This window comes from Diadema antillarum, unplaced genomic scaffold (genome assembly GCF_040938485.1).
Source record: "Diadema antillarum isolate AM-2024a unplaced genomic scaffold, OU_Dant_1.0 scf00000068, whole genome shotgun sequence".
Classification (NCBI taxonomy): Eukaryota; Metazoa; Echinodermata; class Echinoidea; order Diadematoida; family Diadematidae; genus Diadema; species Diadema antillarum.
Window position 1 is genome coordinate 1,107 of NW_027270957.1, and position 22,790 is coordinate 23,896.

At 38.1% G+C, this 22,790-nt stretch overlaps 1 protein-coding gene across 2 annotated transcripts; it reads right to left on the reverse strand.

Moving 5' to 3' along the window:
• Positions 1-307: 307 nt before the first annotated feature.
• On the reverse strand, positions 308-22,256 carry LOC139716661 (aminoacylase-1-like). Of its 2 annotated transcripts, none has more exons than XM_071628186.1 (15): positions 21,852-22,256; positions 19,763-19,827; positions 17,881-17,985; positions 17,344-17,415; positions 16,635-16,657; positions 15,184-15,260; positions 14,247-14,336; positions 11,941-11,997; positions 10,579-10,652; positions 8,506-8,555; positions 8,000-8,057; positions 7,407-7,487; positions 6,046-6,114; positions 4,745-4,821; positions 308-3,995 (listed from the first exon to the last, which is right to left on the reverse strand). In XM_071628186.1, the coding sequence occupies exons 1-15, from the start codon at positions 22,120-22,122 to the stop codon at positions 3,782-3,784; spliced, it is 1,383 nt and encodes a 460-aa protein (XP_071484287.1). In that variant the 5' UTR covers positions 22,123-22,256; the 3' UTR covers positions 308-3,781. The 2 variants fall into 2 exon arrangements, with proteins under 2 accessions (XP_071484287.1, XP_071484288.1); XM_071628187.1 differs by lacking the exon at positions 11,941-11,997 and adding an exon at positions 12,829-12,885.
• Between the last annotated feature and the right edge of the window lie 534 nt (positions 22,257-22,790).

Genomic DNA, 22,790 nt, shown 5'->3' on the forward strand with positions numbered 1-22,790 from the left:
TTAAAGGCTTATGTTAAAGTTTTACGCAATGATGAAAATTGCAGCTCACAACATCCAATTGTGACATTCCAGTGTGTGTCAGAAAATGTTAATTCAATCTCACTCAATATTGTTTGATTCTTTCATACTCATAATTTTCTCCTCTTCCTCATCCTCCTCTATCTTTCCTTTCATTATCTCTCACTTCCTCACATTAAACATTTTTTTTTCCTAGTCACAAACAAGCATCAAGTTCACATGCTGGAGACTTGGTGAAGTACTTGTACATGATGTTGAATTTTAATCCATAGATGCCAGGCATCCCAATATGAAAGTAAGAAAAAAAAAAACAAACAGAATCAACATTTCACATACAACATATCATAGTGTTGATCATCAAAAGTAATTTCATAATCTAAGGCTCATCACAAACTGCTGTGAATATTCAAGTACAGGTATTGATTTACCAATGTGGTATATGACTATTACAAATAATTCTTGTTGTTTTGAGAAGGTGTGTGTGTGTGGGGGGGGGGGGGGGGTCATACCAAATAAGCACAATAAAGACAATTTTCAGGCTTTACAATTGTGCCTGATATTTTGCCTTTGTCTGGCATGATAAGAGAACGATATGATTGATCTTAGTTGTATTTGCCAGCCTTCCACATCAGAGCTCAAATATGCATGTCATTTTCATAGAGATTTCATTAATACAATTATGCATAGCGGACTCTCCCTATATCACAGCTTGAAAAACAATGACAATGAAATACTACAAAATATCCGGACCTTTGCGGCAAGAAAATAACTTCCCATGATAACACCACTCTGGTGTTTTGATGCTGTGTACGGTGTATTATGAGATTTCACTGTATAAAAAGTCAATATATTGTGGTGAACTCAGAAGTAAATTGAAATTTTGCAGACATCATAACCCCTTTATGCATTTGCTCTAGATGTAACTGTTTGTCTTTTTATGTTTTTGTTTTGTTGTTGATGAAGTTTACATTCCATAACATAACTTTGAGAGTAGATAAGATACAGTCACTGTAAACAAGCTGTTGACACAGCACATACAACATAACAATGGGCTATCAATACAAGTTCAGCATTTGAACAAAAATAAGTTTGCAATCACATAGTTCCCATAAAGATGACACTGCATCTCTTGCAAATATAACCTTCGTGCACATGCTTCACAGAGTAAATCCTCTGACATTTAAAAAGAAAAACGAAATTGTACAAGGATACTCCCATAGATACATCATAAACATAAAAAGACCTATACTACATGTATGTGTGAATTCTGTGTACAGACAGGAAAAATGACATGCTTTTTCATATTCATTTACATGGCTTTAGTTGAGGTCACCTTCACAAGTGATGTTCAATAGGTCTCGAATCATCCTGTTCTCGGCGTAATGATTTATTGCAAGACCATCATATAAACAGCGCATCAAAGTGTGATGTCATAGCCATTCATTGCCGTGGTAGCTGGTTCCAAACAATCTCACCTGGCCTGAATGATTATGCATGTACCTTGTTCCAATCCAAGCAAGAGCAAAAGACTGTGACATCATCACTTTGGTTCTCTCTAGACTTGCAACCAACAAGGGGACTTTGAATTTCACATTCCTACATGGTCGGTTATCTCTCATGGTTTCTTCATCATCTTTTTTATGCCCCCTCCCCCCAAAAAGAAACATTTTCTTGAGTATACAAAAGAGCATTACGTCTAAGGCTAAAATCACTGTGTACGCTAGAAATGTTTAAAAACATGAACATTTCAATAAAGCAGATATATCACGAAAAGCCACTCAACCAGCAAGTTAGTTTATAAGTACATGATATGGCAGTTGCACAACATAATTCGTAGATCTGGAACAGCTGGCTACATCAGCTACCACAAACACTCTGTAAGAGCAGACTACAATTGTATTGTGCACCTGTCAATATATAGTAAAACCTCATTACAACAACGTCAGATACCACCTGATATAACAAGGTAATTTTGTCCCAATTCCTTTTCATATTATCTAGTTTTTATCCCTCATTGAGATACCTGATACAAGAAGGAAATATCAGTGGTCCTAACAAGCAGCACGTTATGACGAGGTTCCCCTGCATAGTGCACCAGTCCTCTGAATTCATATTTCATTGTAACGCATGAAATATCATTAAGGGAAGGAAAAAATATGAGGCATGAGTTGAGGTTTCAGGGTATTTCATAAGAACGGACATGATATGACGCTTCCTGTTCTCATGCCATGCTACAAGTGACTTAAGGGTTCACAGAACCAAAAGTGAAACTTGATATCAAAAAGAGTTGCAACGTGCAACACCACTCAAAATTCAAATTGACTTTGATACAAAGAGTGAAATTAGCAAGAAAAAAATCCACAATGGTACAACTATCACAAAAATTAGACAAAAAATGAAAGAGGGTTTTGAAGACTCCCATGTTTCATGAACATGATACTGCTTGCAACCACACATAATAATTATATGAGGTCATTTATTGTCTCTTAAAGTCTCCCACTGACCTGTACTCAAATCTCCATCAATTTCCTATTCTTCTTTTTTTGAGTGATGAAATTGAGAAAAAGGAAACCCATACCCTTTGCATTCAACACTCATGATGATAGAAAAGCTTAACCATTATGATTCTTAAAGTGGGGGGGGGGGGGGGGTGTAGTAGTTGTTAACTTATTGTTTAAAGTAAAGACTTTAATATTTTGGTGTACACATCACAGAGAAAGTTATAAAGTGATGATACTAGTATTATTGCCTGAAATCTTATTTCTTATGTGGTTGCAACCAAGATCAATATTTTGTTTTAAAAAGTACATACACGTAAATACAAAAAGTCATAACCTCATTTATGTCCCATCTCAATAATTCTTCCACCATTCTCTTTGATAAGCATTACTCTACAAATAGTAAAGTCAACTTGAACAATACGAGTCGTTTTTCACTTTAATTCACTCCTAGCCTCTTCTCGAGAACTATGCATAAACATCAGAGCACATGCCTACAGAGATAAAAAAGTTATGCAATGTAACCTGAATGTTTCATCCAGTTCTTGCTTAATAATAATTCTGGGGCAGTGAATCACACTGAGAATTTAGTGCAGTGACCATTGAACTCTAGATCTTTGCATCACAATGAATAACAGATCATCAACAAAGATCATAGAAATGTGGTAAATCTATAAGGAAGTGTTATCACAGTACTGTGAAAATTTGTTGTCATGGTAATCAGTTACACATGACTACACCGGGTCTCAATGCTTCACTATAGTGGTCATTCAGGTCATGCGTTACGGTAGGCACTTTCATTGACATCCCTTTCTTGCGGTAACATACTACTTCAAGGCACACAACTGTTTCTTTAACAATCAATGGCATGAGATTATTGCCTCTGCATATATAGGCATGAAATTTGCCAATGTAATATATCATGTACAGCCACATTTTCCAAGGGAAAATCAATGCTTGAACATTCTAGTCCTGTTTCTTAATGTACCATATACTAGCACTCATTAGGTGGAACATACATATCACACGTCGACACATAATTTTACCAGAAAGTTTTCACTGGTGTGTACTGAACCATTATGTCTCACATGATAGGTGTGCCTTCTGATGACAAGTTTATCCCCTTCAACAGTTTGAAAAATCCTCATTGCACCTAAGCTATCAATGCATTACAAGTGCCTCAACACACTGGGTCAGCTCGGCAATCTGATTGGGTATTTCCAATCTACGTATCGGACGAAAGCGCCGTTGCAGCTCTGAGTACTCTACGCATCCGGCACATTGGCGACGGCGGGGATGATGCTCTCATATATCGAGATGCCGCGGAGGAAGACGTTCTCGTTGAGCCGCTCGTTGTGGTCGTGCAGGAGGATCTCCGTGTGGTTCATCGGGGAGAAGCCTAGGCAGGGGATGCCCTTTTCCCTGATGAACCTGCTGTCTGTTCCAGCAGGGAATATCTCAATCTGCAACTCAACTTTCCTAGGAGTTGGCAAAAAAAATATACATTAGAAATCGCTATCAAAAAATAAAGATATGCTTTTAACTTTTTACGATTTGAAAATATTCCAGTCTTCTCAACATAGAATATCTCAAATAACACCCTACACATGATATCTCAAATAACACCCTACACATAATATCTCAAATAACAGTAAACTTTCTGCATGTCTACAGGGACAAAAAAGGATGACCATGATGAGAAACCATAAATATTGTAAAGCACAAAAAGCCAAATTAGACCTGGTAATCATGATGGGTTCATGCATTCTCAGACAAACCTTAATACTAACAGCTGGAAAATGAATTCTTTTTATGGGCTATAATTCAATGTGTACAAACAGGAGCTGCTGTGAATTAAGAGAGAAGTAAAATAAACAAATGCGATGAAAAGGTTATCATTCAAGATGCAACCTTTCGTTTGATACATTAATTAAATGGGCAATGACTGACAGAACTTCTTTCTCGTGCATAAACTGGTTGCAAAGATGTGTTTTGCATTGGTCTGCAAGACAGAATAAAAGGAAAATCTATGAAAAATGAAATTTCCAAACTTCCCACCATATGTTACTGTCAAAGATAGCCATTCCTTGACAAGGGCATATGTATGAATGTTTGGAGGAAAAAGACAACCATTAACAGCTTTTGTTTCATCTGCTCTTTTGAAAAACATACACGCACGTAGATGCACATATGTACAGAAAAGGTAAGCAAGGTTTTATTAAGCTCACTCCTCATCACAGGCCTTCTTGAATGCCTGCCACCAGGCGTTCCCATCATCCAGTGGTGTAGTGAAGCAGACTCCTTTCTGTAATGGTTGGAAAATAGTAAAGTCATGACATTTCTTTACAAATGTGTGTCGTTAACCCCTTGGCTCTAATAAGCGGAGATTCCCATAGTTTATGCTCCAAAGATTCCGGCTCCCACATGCAGTACTAGCATTATCATATAAGCTCACAGAGCATGAGACCAATTGAAATCAAATTCATTATGATATTGAGTTCTTACATAATGGATCAGGAAAGTATGACTTGTACAATATTATACTCAACCATTCTCTCAAAATGAACATGAGCTACCAACTGAAACTTTTGCTTTGAGGGTTGCACCAACTGTACATGTATTGTCTTCAATCCTTGTATTATTACCTGACACAGAAAAAGAATGCAGGAATGACGAGAATGTAAACTTGCATGTAAGTGAGCATAATCAAGATCATTTTCCTGGCATACACTATGAGACAGTCATTACATCACCAAAATATTTCGTCCTTGGAACAACAATTTATCACAACATGTCTCGACACAAGCATCTATGCAGAAATACAAAAACAGAGTGCTTATACCTGTATATATGATCAATCTGAATGAAGTATGAAAGAGTAAAAATGGAAAAAAAGAAGAAGACAAATTAAGAGAGAGAGAGAGAGAGAGAGAAATATAGTGAGAAGAGAGATGAAGAAGGGAGGTGGGGTTTAGGAAAAAAAGGAGTCATATAAGAGTGTGGAGCTTAACCCATAGGGTGGAAGATGATTGGAAATGCATGTTTTGAAAAATTGCAATATTCTATAAGTAATAAAGCATCAAACCAACACGTAGTCCTACCTACAAAAATTGAGAAATAATTTTGCTCAAAATCTTTCATGCGTCACTTTTAGTTCATATGAATATCAGTCTGTATATATGATGAATGATACACAAGAAGGATTTTATTTTTGACTTGCTGCAAAATTCATATGAGTAGCACATGGCTGTCTGCATCGACTATTCCTAACTCAAATGTCAATTCACACACAAAAATGCTCATGGCAACCTTTGGGGTTGAAAGCCTCAGGGTACATCTATAGCATGTTTCATAGCAAAATTTAATAGTTGTCAGTAATCATGATAAATCCACTTGAATGCTGCACTATGTTTGTGCATATGTGTGATGGGTGTGGGTCTCTGTGTTTGTGAATATGTCTACATAAGCAGGGTGGGGTGAGCGCAGAATGATATGGATTTCTCTTCCACTGTTTTCAGCGTCTACTTACCCTTAAGAGCTCATAAGAAACACCTGGTCCAGCTGATTCGACCATTTCATCCAATTTCTTTATCATGTCCTGTGGATTAAAACAACCATTTTGTTGACATGGTTAACATGAGGAAATTGCTGCTGGATTCTGTAAAGTGACCTCCTCCAAAAACTGCACACTACAATGTCACTTGCATATTTGATATTATAAAATGGGTTCAAGAATGTAGCCAATAGGAAGCGCTGAAATGAGTCACGTGTGCTTTGGTTATTCTAGTCCCATCGCACTGCGTGTTAAATCCACCGTGGTTAAATCCTATTGCCGATCGTCTGTGCGCGTGGCGGCTCCTTTGAATTGCATGCATACATACAGTACGCGCTGTCAATCCTGTAAACAACTTCTAGTTCGGGCTGCCGGCCGGCCGGCCTTTCTTCCCTTGTGCATAACATGTGTGGCGTATGTATACTTCATTATACGTACACTTTGTACAGTACAGTAGACCAAGCGTTGTGGGACGGGACGCGTACATGGAGTCACTTTGAAGGGCAAATCCAACGATTTAGCAGGTTAATTCTCACGCCATTTTCAGAGTATGTTGTCTAGTAGGCCTATATGAGGAGTCTATATCAAGTCTTTAAGGTAAAGGGTGCATATTCTATGTAAAATAAGTAAGTTTTCATGCGGAAACTTAAGTGTCTGGAAACCCAACCCCCCATCATACTTATACTGTATGTGCGGGATTTCCGAGTGCGACGTGCGTAAATGTTTGGGACGAACATCTTCAGACGTCTTGACCCACAAAGGTACGTGAAAAACGCTGAAAAATGCTGTTAGTTTTCGAATTTTCGACCCATTTTATAAAACAAATGATGCACAGGATTATTTTGTGGCGTTAGTGGAGGCGTAGCTCACTCTCGGGTATTTACAATGTAGTGCATGTTTCACAATTGTAAATACCCTCGAGTGCACTATATGCCTCCACTAATGCACTCTATCCTGTGCATCATTTGTATATTGGTATGAATAAAGATCCTTCTTAAAACTCCCTTTATGATAAAATTTCACTTAGGTCATACACCTTGGTGCTTATCAACTGAGTGAAACTGTTAGAAGCATATTCTTGAATATTTTGTTTTCTTAGCAGGAGGATGAAATCACAAAATATTTGAGAAATTAGCATCTGCATTTTACAGCCAAATCACCAACAGTATGAAATAAACTTGAAAAGTTGTACAAAGCTTTCACAGACTAATCTCATACAACAGTCTGACATTAAAGTTTGAATGTTCTCACTGGTTTTTTTTTTTTAACGTTGTTGTTGGGTTTTTTTTAAGGCAAAAACAAACCCGAAGAGAGGAGGACAAAAGAAGGATACTTGCCTCTGGGGTAGTGAATGGAGAGACCCGTAGATCAAAGAATGCAAACAGTTCACTTGGCACAACATTGTGTGCCACTCCTCCCTGGTGGACATTGAAGTAAAAAAAAAAAAGGATATACAATAGTAAAATACAAACATAAATACACATTGGCTTAGGTTTCCTGCCCATTCTATGTATGACATGTTTCACTAAGAAACTACCATCTACTTTTTCTCACAATCCACATCTTCAGGTGTTCAGAATTTCATGTGGTCATCAAATATCTCTGCTCATTTTGGCCACTATATGGATAATACTCCCCAAACTGACATACAAAGTCTTCATAGAAATATAAAAGTATTGTGTCTATGATACCCTAATTTATGAACACACAAGTAGCAAAATGTAATTAGACAACAGCACAATGTTCTTGAACAACATTTTACCCGAGTTTCAAACTATTCAATACAGTTTGTTACAAGCTGCTCAATATCACTGAAATTTAATTAATTTGCTAAATTGATTTTCAGGCTTTAAGTAAAGACAGCTCTCCTAATGAAGTAAATTCTTTTGTTGATATTTTCTCAGGATTAAATCAAGATTGATTGGCTTACCCATATCTTGTTCAAATTCAAGGTGTTTACCTCCCCAAGCATCCTACATTTCTTGGCCCTGTGGAGAAAAGATGGAAGCAGATAGATACTGGTTGTTACTATCATCTTCTTTGTCAGCTACAACAGTAAAAAATGAGCAGTTGGTAAGGTTCATGATTACTGTGGGTTGTCTACTGCAATAGGCAGGCAGGGAAGTGTTGCCATACTGCATTCATTTTAATATGGTGCTGTTCATGCTGATGATTACATGCAACATACTTTTTTCATATATTTTTTTCTTCACATTATCATATTCAAAGTCATTCAGGTGACTTTCTATGAACTGGACACATAGAATTATGATATATACTGCAGTGACAAAGTGGCCAGTCAGGAACACTGCTGACCTTTATATTCATACAAAACCAGAGGTAAAATCTTTTCGAGAAATCACAGAATTGCCATCATCTAGAGGATTTGCATTATTTAGGTAGGTATGAAAGGTAAATGAGAATAAAATATGTTACCTGGCTTTTTCTTCCTCCCTGTAGTTTAAGAATGTAGTGATGACTTTTTGCTAGAATAATAAAAGAATATAGAAATGTTAAGTTTGTACTGATATGGATTCTTTTACTTTAATACTGTAACAAATGGGGACAACTACACCATATCAGAAACTGCAATAATGATGAATCAATACCATACCATAGAGGGTGGTAAAGGTATAGTCACCCTTGCCCAAGTCGAATCTATTTGGACTGAAAAAATAGCTTTGTCTTAGACATATTTGAGGGATTAAAACAGAATATAACGAGAAGAGGACTAGAAAAGACCTTTGACGTAGGCGATAATTCGACTTATGCGAGGTCGACTTTAATAGGCAAGGTTGACTGTAGGTCTTTTTCCTCACATGAGGGGAAACATGTTTGGAATTTTTATGGCCACTTGGTTGCAGCACAGTGGACAACTCCAAAGTGGAACAGGATAGAGCAATACATGAGCAAACACCACTGGTTTGCTTGTAGTGCTTGTTCTAGCTACAATGGAGGCTAGCAGACGTTACATACATTATCATTCTCAATGGCTTTACTTGGGAGGCAAATCAGTCAAAACTTGAGTTCCAGATATCACATATGAGATAAGGATGACACAGAAACAACAACAATTTAGATGGGTTTGCCTGTCACTATAATTTATTAACCACATCCGTCATCTGAACAATGAGATTTTTATATCTTACTTCCACTTTGACAAGCACACAAAACCATGAGCTGCAAAATGGCTTGTGTCAGCTGACGGAAGTCAGTGAGATTTTGCATGTAAAATGGCAGGCAATATATGGGATAGATCTGTATACATGCTATTGTGCACAGAAGAGTTCGTGCATTCTTAATAGCAAGAGATGGCTACCCATGCATCCAGTATTACAAATAGTATGTTGCCCTATAGTCTACCGTATATGCTGAATATTTTGTGAGGTTTTTATTTTCGCAAATTTCGCGAGTTAGGTACTAGGTTTGTGCGAATTTAAAAACACACAAAAATTACTGATCTCGACATGAATGTGACATGCAGATATACACTTCTCTGTTCGATTTGTACTGTACTTCACAATCGCAAATTTAACCACTCGCGAAATTGTTGGGGAAGTTCCTATTTGCGAAAAATTAGACTCGCTAAATAAATGGCATATACAGTATTTGTTTTTCCCTCTTTGAATGCCTTGTCTCTGATTTGGGCAATATGATTCCAGGTCAGGAAATGAATGTTGTATTCCCTGTAAGGCCAGTCCATATTATTCTAATGTTCCCTGTAAGTGCGTAATGAAAGTGAGCTTCACTTACACCTGAAATGCTAATGGTTATGACATGCCTCCTCCCATGTTGGAAAATGGAAACAGCTTTCTCTCGAATGCGCAAAAAAACAGAAAAAAATTCTTTGCCTAATAGCAGCGTCATAGGATATAGTGTTGCAGATAAAAAGCTCACTAATATATTGTTAGTTGAGAATCAGAAGGGCTTTATCGCAATTTTGTGGGGCACTGACTTATTGGTATCATGTTGTAGGGCTCAATCTCCTCTACATTATAGTGTCAATTCGAATTAACTTAATTTTCAGTAAAATGCTAAAAATGAAAACCACAAGGGCTCCATTTTACCCTCTATTTGGAATACTGCTTTTGACCAAATAAACTATTTTATGAAAGTTGACCATTTCGTTTTTATTAACACCAAAATCTTCGAATGCGATAGTGCCCTTCTGGTTCTCAACTGATGAAATCAAGAACCTTAAGGTTTGTAACAAATATAACATGAAAGCAGATACTGTATACGCCATATATTTCGCGAGTTTTAATTTTCGCAAATCGGGACTTCCCAACAACTTCGTGAGTGATTAAATTCGTGATCATGGAGTACTAAACTGAACAGAGAAATGTATATGTGTTACTCACATTCATATCCAGATCAGAGTCAACTTTTTTCGCATGTCTTTAATTTCGCGAATAGCACCTGACTCGCGAAATTCACGAAAATAAAAACCTCGCGAAATATTCGGCATATACTGTAGATTGTGGTAATTGAAGCTGACCAGCAACTCACCAGCTTCTCCCCTGCTGTATCTTCAATGAATTGAGATCCATGGCCAGGCTTCCCTGTGCAGGTCACTTCAACCCCTGGTTGATGGGGTGCGGGGGAGGAGAGAGAGAGGAAGGTATTTCATTAGTATTCCACTGACATATACATTGCCAATGTGCAGTAACGACCTGTGACTCCACTGAAAAATCACTGAAGTTCTCACAAGGGGTTAACATTAAACATGATGTGGCAGCTGAATTTTATACAGAGGATGCTTCAAGCAATTGCACACGATTGACAAATACATGTTGAACTATTCAATTATAAGTATTGCATATGTTTCTTTTTTTCTGTGGCCCAATATGGCTATTACTACTGCTTTTTTTTTTTTGAAAAGATGTTCTTTAAGTCTTTCAAAATCAATAAACTTTTAAGCCTTTTTCTCCCCATCCTACCCAAATGGGGGTCATCTGAATCATTTGAACAACTTTGTATTCCAAACACCTGGGAATGATATCCTGCCAAGTTTGCTCACATCAGACTATAAGTTAAAAAGAAAAAAAAACAGAAAGATATAATAAAAGTGTAACAAGTTTTAACAGATGGCACATAATTCCCAATGAACAGAAAAATAAAAACAGATTGCAACAGCTTACTCTGTCCCCTGGCTCAAGTGAGCTGAAAAGATTCTTTTGGGGAGCTCTCTTCAGCTATCTGCTCAAATAATTATTCATCATCAGCCCTAATGTTCTGAACTTCAATACTTAGAATCAAAGTCATATTCTAATACTGTCTTTAAGATTCTACCTGTTAGAACTCAAGTCATCTAAATCCACAATAAAAATCATGCATACCTGGATGATATCTGTGATGAAATTCAATTTGATATGAGCCCCCCCCAAAAAAAAAAAAAATAAATAAATAAATAAATAAAAAATAAAAATAAATAAAAAAATAAATAAATAAAAATAACAAAAATAAAAATAAAGATATTTGAAATAAAAATAACAATAATAATTAGATGATAATGACAGCTAATGACATTTGAATGTATGTTGCAAAAAATATTTCAAAGAATGCACTTTGGACACTTAAATCTAGGTAAAGTGAGAAGCAAGGGATGAGATGCATTTTCCTTGCTTGTCTAACAAAGAAGGCATGCAGTGTTACTTTGCTTAATAAGTGAAGAAATTGACTTCCTGTGTCTTGAAGGATAGAAAAGATCATAAAATCTTTGCCATGTCACGACTTGGAAAGATAAAGTTTGAAATAAATGATGTAAAATGTATAAATCAAGAAAACACTATAAGGCCAGCCCTCCAACACATCTGATCACGCCAAGTCTGGATCTGTTAGTTATGACCACCTCTGCTATAGACTACTTACACCAAATGGCCCTCTCTCCATAATACAGGGTGAACTTTTCAGTGGGGTTGGCAAGTCCTAAGAGTATGAAAGTATGTGTTGAAAGTATGAGTAACATCTGGTAAACAGAATTAACTATCGGGTGAAAAACAAGAAATAGACATGCAAGGGTGTCAATATACTGTACATGCTGACATTTTCACAGTGGTTCTATTTTTGTGAATTTTGACAAAAATGAGAACAAAAAATTGTCCACATGCATGCACAGCATCAGGCCTGCACACTGAGTTTGGGAGTATCAAGTAAATACTAACAGTAGAGCCCCAATGCCACACACATATTACATGAGGTCCCTGCTCAAATTCTTGGAATACTTTAACTTTTTTTTTCTGCCAGATTTGATCTTATTTCAAGCAACATCCCAACAAAAGTTTGTTTGAGAAGTTACATTTTCTTCTGAAAGTTTGTGAATTTGTCTTATTTTTGTTTTGTTTTGTTTTTTGTTTTGTTATCATCATGATAATGACAAGACCACAAAGCACAAAATTAGCAACTTATACAAATATCAAATCAAATTACATTACATTTGCAAAAAACATACAGTGTATGTATAGGAAAATATCAGCATGTGCAGTGCCATATGCTGGTTCAGATTTGACACATGATATATATATATATATATGCAAGATATGACAAAGACCTATATTTGTGTGAAATATGACAAATATCTGCTTGAGGCATGCATTCAGAGAGGTTAGAGGCAAGTTAGAAGCAAAGCAGAGGATTGTTAGAAGTACATGGTGTTTAGTGCCCACATCTGAAATAAAAGAAATATAAATAAGTTAGCCATGCTGCACATGTAAATACTGCCCTTTCAAGGGTTTTTTGAACCCGCCTCAACCTACTTACACCATGTTGCTCGCTCGCCATGGTAAAGTGTGTATTTCTCCGTTGGATTGGCAAGCCCTGGCAGTGCACATAAACAATTTGGAAATCTGCTGTTCAGAATTTGTTCATATAATGTATATTACTACAGGTACACTGCACAAAAATGCCAGCACATGGGTTAGGTTGGTAGTTACACTGTGGGCTAGGAAAAATCTACCTAGGGCCCATCATTTATAAGATTTTCCCTAGCAGCAACTTCCAGTGACTACAAATAGCTTGACAACAATCGTAACAGCTAATTTCCTGTTGCAAGGAGAGTTTCAATTGGGTTAAAGTTACTAGTTTGTCATCAATGCAGCCCAGCATATTTAATTCCAGTATTTTACCCACTCATGCAACATTAATTCTGTATTTTTAACTGGAGATTTTGGATCTGATGAGTTTCAAATTACACAAGATATAGATCACAGATTGAGGTAATGCTCTGAACAGTACAAAGATTGACCACTGGCGTGTATTCCCAAACGATGCTAAATTCGACCTTCAATTATCAGGCACAAAATCACACCAACCATTGCATGACATTTAATCATCAAGATAATGATCAGTACTCTGCACTCCAAGATAAACCAACATATGTGACTGTCCAGCTCAAAACCCACAAAAAGCGAGCCAACATGAATTTTCACTTTTCTACATAGTTTTTAAGAGTAAGCTCTAGGCTATAATATGTTCTATAACTTGTTGAAATTGGACTATATCCTAACTCATTCAAAAAGTGATTTGAATATGAGAGAGGTATTAGATGCAATTTTATAGAAAAGGAAGAAAAAGAGGATTAAAAGATTAAAGTCACTCAGGCATGCTGTGCAGAAGTATCAATTTGTCTGTCCCACAAAATATGTTTCAGAAAAACTCCTTAATTTTTCGATTTCAGTTTTATTTTATGTCACAAAATTTTGTCATTACCTTAGATAAAAGACTACTCTACTAGGTAAAACAAACTTCAGAAATTTAGATTGGTCAATCCAAATAACATATTTGGTCCATTAGGGAGAATCTTAAATTCTGTGACTTTTTGTAGGTTTTGAGCTGGGTGGTCACAAGTATAATGAACACAGATAGCTTTAGACACCTGGACATTAAAATATGTTTTTTGGCTTATGGCATACATTGTAGCAGTTAAAACATTCAATTGAAACCTTTTACATCACACAATTTGCAGTCTAAAAAGAGAATGCCTCATTAACACACTGTTTTACAGATAAGCGACAAAGGTAAGACAATAATAATTTGGCAGGAGAAGGCCACAGTAGTGGACAAAATCTAGCAGGTCAAATACAAAGGATAGGAGAAGCTCCAATTCTATTGTTGAAGTGTATATCTATAACTGATGAAGGTTTTCCATATTATTGGTCTAACAGGTGGTTTGAACCGACCTTCATCCAGCCCGAAGCCAACATTCAGTGCCTTGAACTCTGGTGTCTCCACGAAAGCCTTCATCCCATGTATACCACCAGTCTCCTCATCTGCAATGACAAAAGACAAACAAACACCAAACTAAAATATACAAATCTGAAAACACACACATTAGCGAGGATAAATAAAATGCATCAATGACCATTTGCATATAAGGCCAAACTACTGTACAGACCTTACACTCCGTAAGATTGTGTGCATGTGTGTGTATGTGTGTATGGTGTTGGTACTTGGTAGATGTTCATTGTCCTCCAAAAGGCTCCGTGAGAGGTGCTTAAACTGGAGGTGTGTCATGTGTGTGTGTGTGTGTGTGTGGTAATAAGGTACTGTAAAACATGGTATATTCGCGGCATTAATTTTTCGCGAATTGGAGCCGACGGCCTTTTTTGCGGCATGAAATTTTCGCGAACTGCCACTGGCATTCAGTGCGTATAGTGTACAAAAGAACTTTCGCGTGCATTTTAATTTCGCGAATCTTCACGCTCGCGAAATTCGCGAAAATAAAATGCACGCGAACATTTCTCGTTTTACAGTAATATGGAATCAACCACAAATATTAAGAATAATATCAGATGTTTCACCTACATCCTGAGATCAAAATATAGATTATGAAATTGTTGCTACTGGCTTTCTTTCTATCTTTCTTTCTTTTTTTTTTTGGGGGGGGGGGAAGGGAGAGAGGGAGGGGGTGTATAAAGCACCATTTACTGGAACTTTCGGGAGGGGCAATGCTAGCATCTCAGCAAGTTTGGTTTTCAATTTTTGAAATGTTATGCCTCTGATTGGGGACGTACAATTGTGATAACAGTTAGAGATCAGCAGGGCCTTACGCAGTGAAGGATGTAGGTTAACGTATTCAGTTTATAATGCAGAGATTTCTAGCCCATCAGCTCTTACCTGGAACAAAGGTGATGTGAATCGTTCGCTTCAACCGCACACCATTTGCAATCAGTCGCCGGATGGCTTCGACGTATCTGGCAGGAAGATAACATGTATCAGAATTCAGTGGTACCATCTCGGGCAAACCCTATCACATCTTTAAAGGACAAGTTCACCTTCATAGACATAAGGATTGAGAGAATGTAGCAATATTAGCAGAACACATCATTGAAAGTTTGAGGAAAATCGGACAATCCGTTCGAAAGTTATGAATTTTTGAAGTTTTTGTGCAGTAACCGCTGGATGAGAAGACTACTGCAGTGTGTGAATAACTTAGATGTCACATGCGTACAACAATATAGGAAAATATAAAGAGAATTTCACAAAATTTCATCTTATGAAAAAAGTTCACATTCCCCCGACTCGTTACCGACAAATGTTATGGGTAATATTATTCCCCCTGCCTTTAGAAAGAGCCAAGTCAAGTGCTCTTTTATTATGTGAAAAAAAGTGAAAATATGTTGAATTTTCTTTATATTTTCTTTATACTGTTGTACGCATATGACTCACAAGCTGTAGTAGTCTCCTCATCCAGCGGTTCCAACACAAAAATTTTAAAAATTCATAACTTTTGCATCGATTGTCCAATTTTCCTCAAACTTTCACTGATGTGTTCTACTAACATTGTTGCATTTTCTCAATCCTTATGTTTATGAAGGTGAACTTGTCCTTTAATTTCTAATTACACTCTGCAAGGATTCAGCAAAATCTCTTGCAAAACAAAGAAAGAGAGATGGGCTTTATTTCACATCTGTGTATAAAATTGAGCAGGGGCGGATACAGGAATTCTGTAAAGGGGGGGTGCAACTAACATTTCTGGCGCCACTTCCGGGTTTCATTTCATTTTTTTCTTTTTATTTCTTTTGTTTTTAGCAAAAAATAAAGGGGGGGGGGGAGCGTACGCCGGCCCCCCTCTGAATCTGCCACTGTTGAGTGTTAGACAAATCAACGGAGCAAATAACTTTGAATGTCATAGAGGAGTACCATCTCCAGAGCCATAAATGTTAATGCATTGTAGAGCAAGCAATATACAGCTTTCATTTACATATGATAAAGAGCCAATGCACATTTCCCCCCATGGCTGTTTTATGAAGAGTTAAAATTGATTATATACAAGCTGTAGTTGATTTCAACTGTAAGCCTAAGGTAACCTGTGTGGTACGGAAATTTAAAATCGATTTTATCTTTTGATAAAATGGGGCCCAGGTGTTCATGGAAAGGTTAGGAAATCATTAAAATGTAATGCACTGTTTCAGGAAAGGTGCCAGCCTTTGACTCTTATCTGAGTACAGTTGATATCCTGTTATACCTGCACATGTAGTGTAAAACAGCATGTTTTCAAGGATGTATTATCATTGACTTTGAGATAACTTCAATAACATGCAGCTGTTTAAAACATTGGTACTTACTGAATTCCAACGCATTTCATATCCTGCAAATACAACGAGCAAAAAGTACATTATAGATTATAGATAGCTGTTGGGAAGAGTTCTTCAAAAACAACAAACAAATGATAAAAGTCATTATCAGCACACTGTATATAATGTCAACCAACATCTTTCTCTTCTCTGTTCATTTCTAAGAATGACAATGACTGGTTTGATTGCTTCATGATCAATGCAGCATGATGATGATTATTACTCGATCATTTCCATTATAACACACATCGTCATGCTATTAAAAAAGATGGTATGACAAAGTTTCATATCTTTACCTAATAAAATCATTGTCATTTGGTTTTCACAGGGACACCCCAAAATAACTAAGTAACAGCTTTACTTCTGTGCCATATACTTTGAATTTTTTTATAATGCAACAAAGCACCCCCCCCCCCAAAAAAGAGAGAAAATGAATGAAAACTCAGCACAAATACATCCCCATCACTAAACCATGTTCCACTCATCCAAGCAATAGCTCAATCTCAGTTTCAGTACATCCCTTTGAAATTGACTTTGAAGCCCTGAGAGAATATTTTGTTCAATATGAAATACACAGCTCTTCATTGCAAAAGAAAAACAAAATGAGTGCAAATAGCTTCGAAAGATGCTTTAATACAATTTTACACATTCTAATATCACAGAGCTTGAGAATGAACAGGATATTGAGTAGGGAATTTACCTGGGATCCTCTCGCATAAATGTCTCCGTTCTCCATTTTCTTAGCCTCGAAGGGATCGCAATCCCAGTGTTCCTGACATTTAAAAATATAACATCCAGTTAGGCATGCCCTTCTTGTGCAAACAGAATTGCTAACTCATCTCGTTGGCAGGCAAGCAAAGTAACTAAAAGTGATTTTGGTACTTGGTACTACATCAAGATGACCTTTTCTCCATCTTCAACAATAATTTTCTAGAGACACTATCACAAGCATGCCTTTCAAGAATTTTCCTAACTTTTGACTAAACTATCAAGAAGAAAATTAAATTGACCCTACCCCAAAAGGGTCAACAATGGCATCATTTCTGGAAAGATACCTACAACCAATGAAGCCCAAATACTTGAAAGATTGGTTGACTTGCAGTATGCAGCACAGAACTATGCAGAAGATGGTGTTACTGACCACCAGAACACTAGCTTTGAGTTTGCCCTACATAGCAACAACTATAAATGCATACAACTAAGTATCTAAACATTAAAGCTTTGTTTCCTCTCTCACCGGAAACACGGGCACAACATCGTAGTGTGAGTTGAGGATGACACTTTTCAGTGAAGGGTCCGTGCCTTCCCACGTTATAACCACAATCGGCTTGCCTGGATGGACCTGATTGGCAAAGAGAAATCGGGGAACACAAGGAAAGTTTGAATTACAAAGCATTACAGAACTCTTGTGAGATGGATACTCTTGACATTACAAAGAATCTTTACTCCATATTTTAGTTGACTACAGTAGACACCCTAAATTAATGAAGAGTAGTAAATTTGAATGTATTGCAATGAAATCTTTGAAATATACATAGAGTCAAAAATTCACCAATTCTTTCATTTTTACGTTTGAAAGTAAATGAGTTATCAATGTCAGTGGTATACAGTCTGTGCATGATGACATGAGGTGATCACACAAAGTCACACAAATCTTCTATTTGCTTTCAGACAAAGCATCACTTAATTTTCTTGAATACTGGATACGCCATATATTTCGCGAGTCTAAATTTTCGCGAATCGCGAATTCCCAACGATTTCGCGAGTGGTTAAATACACGATCGTGGAGTATTGTACTGAACGGAGAAATGTACACGTGTACGTTACATCCACATCAGGATCAGAGTCAATATTTTCGTGTGTCATTAATTTCGCAAATAGCACCTGAAATTCGTGAAAATAAAAACCTCACAAAATATTCGGCGTATACAGTACCATGAATTTAAAAAGAAAAGAATACAAAAACATTTATTCTTCCCTCTGAATTATTCTAGATTTGCAATACACTGAACATACATGTGTTTCAATGTTAGAGTGGGTACATACACATCAATCTCACCCGACCCAAAATCGCTTTCTTAAGCCTCTCCAAAAGAAAAAAAAAGAAGGAAAAAAAATTGTGGCAATGCACGGTGCGCACTTAGCCGGCTACAAGCGCCACTGGCCCCGGCTAGGTAGCAAGCTCACCAGGGCAAGTTTACAGTGGCTTTGCAGCTATCCACACTGCTCTGCTCATGTTCATGCCAGCGCCCACCACTGGCTCTGCGCACACTGCTCTGCTTGTGTGCACACGCCCCTCGGCAGTCTGCGCGCTCACTTTGGGAAATCGGAAGCCTCACTCCCAGCAGGTCTCTCACCCTGACGCGCCTCCAGGGACAGTGCTTGGAAATTATTAAGAGAAAATAGTTCAAAACTCAACTTGTAATTTCCATTCATCAGCACAATGTAACATTAGGCTCATTCAGCTTAAAAGTTGGTCTTAAGCTCCAAGAATTTTTCTCAGTCACAGAAATGTCTCCACCACGTCTCCACATTGTCGGTAAGTTGCCAGGAGTCCCCACAAGGTTGCAGAGACATCCCCACAACCAAACTAGTCTCAACGACTTGGCCACAACTGAGGAGATGTTGTGGAGATGTGTCCAAGACCAGCTGGAGACTGGAAAAAGTCTACAAAAAAAAAAAAAGATTGAACCTGTTTGATTCTCTCTCGACTCTCTGGGGACCAGGGTAGTCTCCAGAAGACATCGCGGAGACATCTCTATGACCAGCAAGACTCAAGTCACAACTAAGTTGCCACCTAGTCTCCAAGCCGGTGAGATATCCACTTAACATAAAATGTTAGTGTACCCACAACAAATGAAGGCATTATATTGGATCTTTAGAAATCCACTAGGTCATGAAGAAAGTCAATCAAATTATTAAAAGCCTTGCCATTGATTGCTATCCTACACGGTTTTCTTTCACCCGAGAAGCTCCCTGCATTGTTGGTTAAAATATCAACATTAAGTTAGCCTGACCAGACGCTGTTAGTACGCTGTGCACATTCCTGGGCTGTGTATAGTTAATATGTAATATGATTTTTGCAAAGGGACAACTCATCCACTGCTTTGACGACTTACCTCTATGCATCGTATTGGGAGGCCAAGCTCCTTAGCCATGCGCTTCAGAAAAGTGACAACTCCAGCTGAAAAGAAAAAGAATGTGCCAAAATATGACATCACATACAAACTTTTTTAAAATAAGATTCTGTTCGACAATCAATATCACCTGTTATAAAATGGGTTCAAGAATGTAGCCAATAGGAAGCGCTGAAATGAGTCACGTGTGCTTTGGTTATTCTAGTCCCATTGCACTGCATGTTAAATCCTATTGCCGATCGTCTGTGCACGCGGCGGCTCCTTTGAATTGCATGCATACGCGCTGTCAATCCTGTAAACAACTTCTAGTTCGGGCTGCCGGCCAGCCGGCCTTTCTTCCCTTGTGCATAACATGTGTGGCGTATGTATACTCTTATACATACAGTACCTAGACCAAGCGTTGTGGGACCGGACGCGTACATGGAGTCACTTTGAAGGGCAAATCCAACGATTTAGCAGGTTAATTCTCACGCCGTTTTCAGAGTATGTTGTCTAGTAGGCCAATATGAGGAGTCTATATCAAGTCTTTAAGGTAAAGGGTGCATATTCTATGTAAAATAAGTAAGTTTTCATGCCGGAACTTAAGTGTCCAGAAACCCAACCCCCCACATACTTATAAGTGCGGGATTTCCGAGTGCGACGTGCGTAAATGTTTGGGACGAACATCTTCGGACGTCTTGACCCACAAAGGTACGTGAAAAACGCTGAAAAATGCCGTTTGTTTTCGAATTTTCGACCCATTTTATAAAACAAATGATGCACAGGATTATTTCGTGGCATTAGTGGAGATGCTACGCCTCCACTAACGCACTCTATCCTGTGCATCATTTGTATATTAAAACATCCTCAAGTCATTTCACTACTATACTCCCACGTACTCTAGCATGTTCAAACGCATCTAGTCATGTTGTGTTTCTGTTTAGCCCGACCAGACGCTGTTACTGTGAGTATGCTGTGCGAATACAGCTACTTACAGTGACTGAGCTGTGTATAGTTATGTTTCTGTATACATTGTGATACAAAACAGTACATGTGTTTGTACACTAGTCTGTGTATCAGCTGATTCTGCAATCCAACTAACCCTGGCGCAGGGCGCTGTAACGTGTTGGGGTTGCTGCCGCGGTTTACAATTCAACCTGCCTTAGGCTAACAGTCAAAGATGAACTGTGCCCATATTAAACAAGAGACCCGCGGGTCACATGCTCACCTGAGTATCGCAAGTTCACCTTCCATGCATTCTTGAACATTGGAAACTTATGGTGGGGGTAGCTTTGAGAATGGGGGCATGGTGTCCATTTACATATTCCATCACACTGGTAAAAATACCTGCCAAGTACACTGTACTTTATAGAATGTTGGATTATGCAGCTTGGGAAAAAAGACTTAAAGCCCTATCACTTTTGATTAGAACTAGAGAAAAATATTAATTATTTAACATTCATCAATTTAGGAGGTTTGGACCCCCTGGGGCCCCCAAGGAAAGCATGGTGCCCATTCAAACACTTTGAGATCTTTAATATCCCTATGCTATGGGAATGCTACTTGACAAGTTTGGTGAAAATCCATTATGTTGTTTTCAGCAAAAAGATGAAAATTTTCCCATCCTGCTTCCTTGGGTCCCAAGGGGGTGGAGGGGGTAGGGAGGGCACCGCTGATTCTCCCATGAACAAACTTGAAACAACAGTCATCAATATACCGACTCATTGTATTAACTTAGCTCAATCACTTCCAGTTCTAGAGAAAATCTGTAAAAACTGTATAAACTGGCCATCCGCTTAACCATGGACATGGTATGGATGCATCATTCACGTATTCACATGGCTAAAAATGGGTATGGAACTTATCAAGCTCGGGACTGAATCCTTTGAATGGCCCTCTTCGCTTAATTTACTTGACATCATCGTAGGTGGAATTCAGGTAATAGGCCTACAGTGGGTAATTAACAACTGTGCAATGCACAATGGAGTGTCCGCAGGGCCAGGGGAGGGGGGTGCAACAATCAAACCAGGGACAATGTAGATAAAGTAGTATTCAGTAATATGTCATTCACGAATATGCCAGGGAATCTTACCATAGTCGGGATTTGATTCGGTTACAGTATTTATTCGGAGGTACTCTCTGAAATTAGTCACTGCTGGGTCCTCGAGTTTCGCACGCTTAGAATCTGTTGACATCGTGGTGGTTGATTTTACTGCTAAGCTCGATGAAACCTTGAAAGATCTCCGCTGAAGCTGTGGTAGTAGTACAAAACTACGTCTGGACGTGTACACAGCTGAGTTGAAATAGCGGTTTCGAAATGTAACCAGTGGATTTGTGGAGGACGAACGTAGAGTTCGAATCATGCTTCACTTCCTAGAGCTGAAAGGAAACATCTCTGTATCTCAGCCAAAATCTCGAATTCAGTACCCTCGATTCAACGAGTATGTTATTTGTAGGCGTATGTGCACATGCCAGACAGGACTGTGTATGTGATATGTGCAGTGTGTGCAAAGTGAGTGTGTGTTGTATATGGCGCACGGCGAGTGCAGCTGCTGGGAGCCGGTGGACGAAGAGTCGATGTTGTACATGTATTATACAGTGCGCGTTCCATACCAAGATCATAGAGATGTATACTAAGAACACTAGAGGGCGGACTCCGTAAAATCCCTGTGACCGATAGAAGGAGGCGTTCGCCATTTTGGTCCGGGCAAATTTCGACTAGCGACCGTACCGATAACGTGTAGCGCTACGGAGCATGCAGGGAGATCGACGACGGGATGCAACGGCAGTAGGCTGGCATCTATGCCAAGGTCTCCATCGGAGTTTGGAAATCGAAAAATGTTCTTAAATTCGCAAATTCTACTTAAAGTAGCATAGATCTATGTTGCAAAATGCCTGGTTCATGTGCTGCTTTTGGATGTAGAAACAGGAGAAAAGAAGGGGAGCGGAGATTCCTTTCACAAGTAACTAAAATTACATTTATAGTGTGTGTTAAACAGATTGATTCAAGGCAAAAAAAGAAGGAAAAAGA

Coding starts and splice junctions, on each gene's coding strand:
- LOC139716661 (XM_071628186.1), bottom strand. CDS start 22,122: ATGATTCGAACTCTACGTTCGTCCTCCACAAATCCACTGGTTACATTT. Junction 19,828..21,851: donor CGAATCAAATCCCGACTATG/GTAAGATTCCCT, acceptor TTTTCTTTTCAG/CTGGAGTTGTCACTTTTCTG. Junction 11,998..14,246: donor TGGCTTCGGGCTGGATGAAG/GTCGGTTCAAAC, acceptor TCATACTCTTAG/GACTTGCCAACCCCACTGAA.